This window comes from Salmo salar, chromosome 01 (assembly GCF_965601325.2).
Source record: "Salmo salar chromosome 01, fSalSal1, whole genome shotgun sequence".
Taxonomy (NCBI): Eukaryota; Metazoa; Chordata; class Actinopteri; order Salmoniformes; family Salmonidae; genus Salmo; species Salmo salar.
Window position 1 is genome coordinate 89194694 of NC_138291.1, and position 6000 is coordinate 89200693.

Here is a 6000-nt window from a genome sequence, read left to right on the forward strand (position 1 = left end):
TTCAGCGGCAGGGACTGCGAGACTAGTCAGGGTCGAGGGAACGATGAACAGAGCAAAGTACAGAGAGATCCTTGATGAAAACCTGCTCGTGTAAATGTGTAAATCGCTCTCAGACAAGGTGACCTTCATCAATATTAGCCTGTATTTACCCCCCCAAAAAATTAAATGCTAAATTAGCTGCTAATGTGGCTATCATACAGAACTACAAATTTCTGTCTCAAGATTCACATCACTCACCAAGGCCATGATGATCTGGACAGGACAGGCATGTTAATGTTAGCTACATGTTATGTTAATATTAGCTACATTTAGTAATTAATAAATTGGCTAAAGTTGTTTAAATTGACAATTCTGTGTACTGTCCGTGGGCAAGTTCTAAATTGAAAATGCATGTTATCTAGCTAGCTAGCTCATGGCTAGCTAGTTAACAACATTAGCCTGGCTAGATGGCTACATTTGCTGTCTATTTGTCTAGTCATTTAAATGCATGAAAAATGTATAAAAACAAGTTTAGCTTTCTTTGGCTTTTATAAACCAACAGTCTAGCTTGCTAACTTAGATGGTGAAGCTAGGACTAGGCATTCTTGATAATGTTTGTTTGTGTCTGTGGGTGAGTAGCCTACTTCACTTGTAGCTACCCCAGCTAGCTGTATTATTTTAGTCTGGCTTTTTGAGGTTTCAGAGAAGGACTGATTAGCATTCTCTCCAGTCAGTGTGCTTACTTTACTGCGGGAAAACAATATGTTTGCTGTTACCCTCTGGACAGCAGATCATTAGTATAGCTAGTAGGCCAGGTTACAGTGTGTAACCTTAATAAGTCCTACCTGCTATGGTGGGTCTTTAAATTCATTGGTATTCACACGTTTGTTTTTTTTTAGGTAGAAAAACTGTCATGTTATTGATGCCAAATTGCAAACCTTATTTTCACCTTTTGTTTTCCAGAACCATTGGGAGTGCCCAAATCTTATCACCTCTCAACTAGGTACACTGTTTCAACCTGGAACATTATTCTCCTGCTTTGGCCTGTTTCAGTCATTGCAGGAAGTCATGAAGAGCAGGAGTGTGTAAAGGGGTTTGTCCTAGCCCAGCTCAAACACCTTACTTAAATAATCAATATAGCGAATCACAGTGATAGGCTATGATTTGTAATGCTCCACTCTCAAGTTGAAGTTGAACTTGTTGACTGATGCCAAGGCAGCGGCTGCTAAGACGGGAGCAGCTGCGAACGAGAAGACTGCAGCACTGATGCACACCTGCCCTGTCTGTCAGGTGAGTAGGTATGGTTAACTGTATGTGCTCAAAATCCCTCTTTTGAATTGATAGAGGAAAACAATACAGGGAGAGATATGACAAGCAGACAAATCAACAGAGGATCATGAGAAGTTTGCTTCAGGAACTTTCAGCAAAAGATAATCGTCATGAATCTTGAGATATGATGCAGGGCCAAGAGTTTTTCCTGACCACATTACCTGACCATGGAAAACTCTTGGCCCTATGATATATAAGTATCAATGTAGAAATAGGAGTCTTTCTATTGACCTACTAGGAGGATAAAACGTCTCACATTAGCTGTCCTATCTGAAAGTCACCCAAGAGCCCTACATTGCACAATAACATAGATCATTAACGTGCTGTCACCAGATGGCAACGCAGACGCTCGTTGGAGCGCGCGAGCAGTGTGGGTGCAATAATTGAATAATATAGAATTCTAAATTTATTTTGCAACACTCGCGCACGCGTCGCAAGCAGTGTAGTCAGCCGGTCATGTCCACCAGTTCCCTCGGAACGCAATGAGTTTGTCGCAAGTCATTCATTGTCAATGGAGCAGTCCGCACCGCTGCGTTGGGGATGTCGCACTAGGCTGCAGTCCGTTCTGTGTATCACGTGTTCAATATTTTCAACTCGTGTGTTGGTAAATTACAAAGATAAAGTCATAAACAGTCAAGCTGGTTAGCTAGCTATCAAACTACAAAGCAATCACTTTGCTAGATAGCTTAGCTAAGAAATTGCCAGCACCTAGCTTCCACTTTCCAGCGAATTATTTCACCTTCAACTGACCAGGTAATCCAATCGTATTGGCAATGTGTCTAGATGCAGATTTTTTTGCATGGAGGTCCCGGTAACAATCGGCGCTTTGGTCGAACACGGCAGGGAACCAAGAGACAGCGAAAATGACCTCCATGCTGAAACCTTTCTGCAGCCTTGCAAAGCACATGTGCGTCAAGTACAGCAAATCCGACTAGACATCTGCTAAAACAACATGGAAAGACGAAAGAGTATTTAGTGGATTTACGGCGTGACCTACTCACTCTGCCACACACACTCTGCAATTTAGATAAAATATATCGTTACTCTAAGAGATGGAAATGTATCTTCTGCTTTTAATCCAACCGCCCACCCCAGATATACACACACATTAGGTTGTAGAAGCTGGAGCTGAGGGCAACCATAATGCAGCGCCTAATAAGCAGTACGTGGCAATTGACATCCATCAAGCCTAGTGTATATTTATTTAGCCTGAACTATTTACATTGATATACGAAGGTCATGTTTTTAACAGGCAGAAAGCCACGTCTGGTTGGTGAGAAACACACACCGGGCATTGCACGTCAGTCCCTGGTCACCTGCAGTTTGTGTCCCTTCACACGTCCCCAATGACACTATATACAGCATAGCTGTGGTTGTACCCTCAATGATATCATATACAGTACATCTGTGGTTGTACCCTTGTGATCAGACACTATCTTCTCACAAAACTGCACCACCAGATATAAGACACGGTAGTGGTAAGCTATGGTACAGTATAAACAGCCTGTCGCTTTTCTCAAACAGTTTGCACCGCAGTAGAGCTGAAAATTACATTTAGAATAAGAAACAATACCCTGTTTCAACCATTATCATCATGTGCTTATTAGATTTGCATTAGCCTAACTGTTGATATATTCCTGAGGACTCCTGCACGGGTTAGGGAAGATAAAATTACAACTAAGGAATTAATAGTCTAGATTAAACAGGTCATGCAAGTACAATGGAAGGAAGAAAGAAATGATTTAAAGATTGAATTAATGACAGGAAGGTGAGGAAAAAGGAGGCAGTCACTGATGCAAAAAGAGGGGGAAATGAAACAACGTGGTGAGTAACGTACCCGTGCATTGTCAGATAACGCCCCAAACTCGACCGACCGTTGTTGTGGAGCTTCTTTCTCGGTTTCATTCTATGTGGAGAGGTAGAGAAATTAACTGCTTAATATTAGCAACTTAACCATATATGAGGAGCAGAGCAAAAGATATGCGATTGGTTGACTATGTCGGTGTTGAACATTCCATGAAAACTTGCTTCCAACATTGCGACCCATAAATTCTACATGTCAAACAGTCTGCCGAACTCTGAGGGAGGGCTATTAATTACTCCCCACTCTACAGGCTGGCCTACTGGATCAAAAGGCCAAAGGTTGCGACTCGTGCTGTGAAAGGGTTGTTTACATATGACGACATCATGTGAGGTGAGAGCTGCTCTCTGGGTACTTTCTGTTCTGAGAGTAGAGACGAGAGGGAGCTGACCTGCTGTCAGCCACAGCAATGCGCACACACACACAGAGAGGGCATTCTCCTTTCTAGCAGTGTGAGCAAGAGCTCAGCATTTTGCATACTGACAGAGCAATACAGTACATGGCAACATGTTGCCAGTCAGCTGGTACTTAAAGAATCTTCTGAACCCTGGTAATATTGCACCTACACTACTGCTGCTGCTCACCTTGTACATGAAGGAGTTTTGGGGGGAGTTGGACAACTGATTGCTGTGGACCAGGTTCTTCAGATAGACACAGATGTCTTTGGCCTGGCTGACAGGGTCGTCTGTGATGGGACAGATGTAGTAGTCGTCCTCACCGCTATCATTAGCTTCGCTAAGGGATGGAGCACGTTGACCTGGGGTCCTCTGTTTCCCTGAGTTATGCTGAGCACTGCCCACCTCCTCCATACTAAACATCAGGTCATCCTCCATGGTGGCTTGTAGGGGTGTGTGTGATGAGTACTGGGCTGGGGAAATGCAACAGAAACACAAAGATGCGAATATGCATGTGCACACAGAGCTAGACCAACAGATGGCTGTATTGCCTAGTTAAATAAAGGTTCAATAAAAAACAAAAAATAATAATGATAATCTAGCTGTGTTTAATTGTGGCCTATTCAATCAATCACAAATGCAACCAACTCACATGTGGATGACAGTATTTGGTTTAGTATTACATTGCATACAGGAACACTTGTTCAGACATCCAACTAGTACAACTATTTTATAAAGTAATAATTATTACTACACGTATTACCATTGAGCAACAACTGCAGCTTAACAGTAGTGAGGAAGGCTCATGGCTCACCCATCAATCCACCTGTCAATTCACCTTTTCAATGTTTTGTAAAGAGTTGGGGGCTTACAAAAAAAACATTTTCTGCAGTGCATTTACAGGACATGAGTGTAGACAAAGACAAACAGACAGTACTGCGGCTATTTACCTAATCTGATCAAGGGTGTACAGACACTACTTTATGAAAATATGCATGCCTTGATAATCCTCCAACAACTTCCTCTGTCTGGCGGTATATGCAACGTTTTCAAGGAGTTGAGTTGCCTTGCTAGCTAGCTTGATAGCTGTTATTCCAAGTCAGAGGGTCGCTGCTGGACTGTGGTGGATTCTGACTCTCCGAGGTGGCCAGAAGGTCCACGGCGAGTCCCTCTTCTCTCTGTAGTTTTGTATGTTCCCTGGTTCACCCGTCCAGGTTGGCGGCGTACACGTATCGTTTACAGTCTCGGACAGCCGCACCCCTTTAGGCAGCGAGCCAAAAAAATACTGTGCATATGTATTTGTATGGCCACTGTGAGTGGTCACAAACACTAAAATGAAATTAGTACAGTTTGTCACTTTTGCATGAAAAATACAGACGATGCCACGTGGTGAAAGTTCAGGTCCAAAATCTAGCAAACTGTTGAAAGTCACTCTCAAGCAGGTAGCAGTGCGACAGATGAAACGGTTAGTGCTACTCGGGCTCATTGGGACGTCCCTACCCTAACCAGCAACTCAATATAGACTGGGTTGCAACCAAAAAAAGCTTCAGAGTCCGCATGCTTCCCATCCGGAAGAGTTCGTGCACATATCATGACGACATTTTGTGAAGTTTTGGAAATCTGTGAGGGCACACGGGATTTTTTCGAGAGGCAAGGCGAAGTTCGGAGCCGAAGTCTACGCCCCTTCGTCGCTGATTGGTCAATAGTAGGGATTCTTCTGTGAAGTATTTGTTGTCGTTCAACGAGAGAAGACTCGTATCAAGCAAATGTTTTCCTTTTGAAATACTGCACCAAACATATTAGCTAGATGTAAAATTGCTGGACTAAGATATCCTAGGCAAAAACGTCAAAATTAATGACAGATTTCTTGAGTTATGTTTAAATTAATTCTGACTGGAGGAAGTGTATACTAACTATGGCGTATCGAAATAGACAAACAGTACTATTAACGCTTTTTTCTTTTTCTTTTTTATTTTTTTCTTCTTCTTCTTCTTCTTCTTCTTCTTCTTCTTCTTCTTCTTCTTCTATGATATAATGGCTGTCCGCAAACCAACATTAAAGGTGCATGCCGCCACCTACTGTGCTGGAGTGTATAGTCAATCACAGTTTACAACATTTTTAAATCCTCATATCTAACTCAGTACTTCTGAGAATATAAAAGAGCCCTACTAACTTCTAATAGACCCTCCCCCATCCCCCAAATCCCTTCCAACCTCCCCCCAACCAGTCCAACCTCAATGACCCTATACTTCAATCTTTCCCTCTCTTCAACATACTTACAACAATATAACAACACATGCTCCACCATTTCATCGACCACACACTCCAGACACAAACCATTCACATGCTTGCCAACCAGATGTAATGACAAGTTAAATGTACAATGTATAATTTATGGGCTGCAGGTAGCCTAATGGTTAGAGCGTTGGGCCAGTA

The 6000-nt window shown here is 42.6% G+C and overlaps 1 protein-coding gene across 1 annotated transcript in view; it reads right to left on the reverse strand.

Moving 5' to 3' along the window:
* Positions 1-5533, reverse strand: part of LOC106609006 (eukaryotic elongation factor 2 kinase) — a 28028-nt gene extending 22495 nt beyond the window's left edge. Inside the window, exons 1-3 of the mRNA XM_014207331.3 lie at positions 4515-5533; positions 3754-4037; positions 3146-3214 (exon numbers count right to left, since the gene is read on the reverse strand). Coding sequence (XP_014062806.1) covers positions 3146-3214; positions 3754-4002 — 318 coding nt within the window. The 5' untranslated portion in view covers positions 4003-4037; positions 4515-5533. The remainder of the gene's footprint in view (positions 1-3145; positions 3215-3753; positions 4038-4514) is intronic.
* Between the last annotated feature and the right edge of the window lie 467 nt (positions 5534-6000).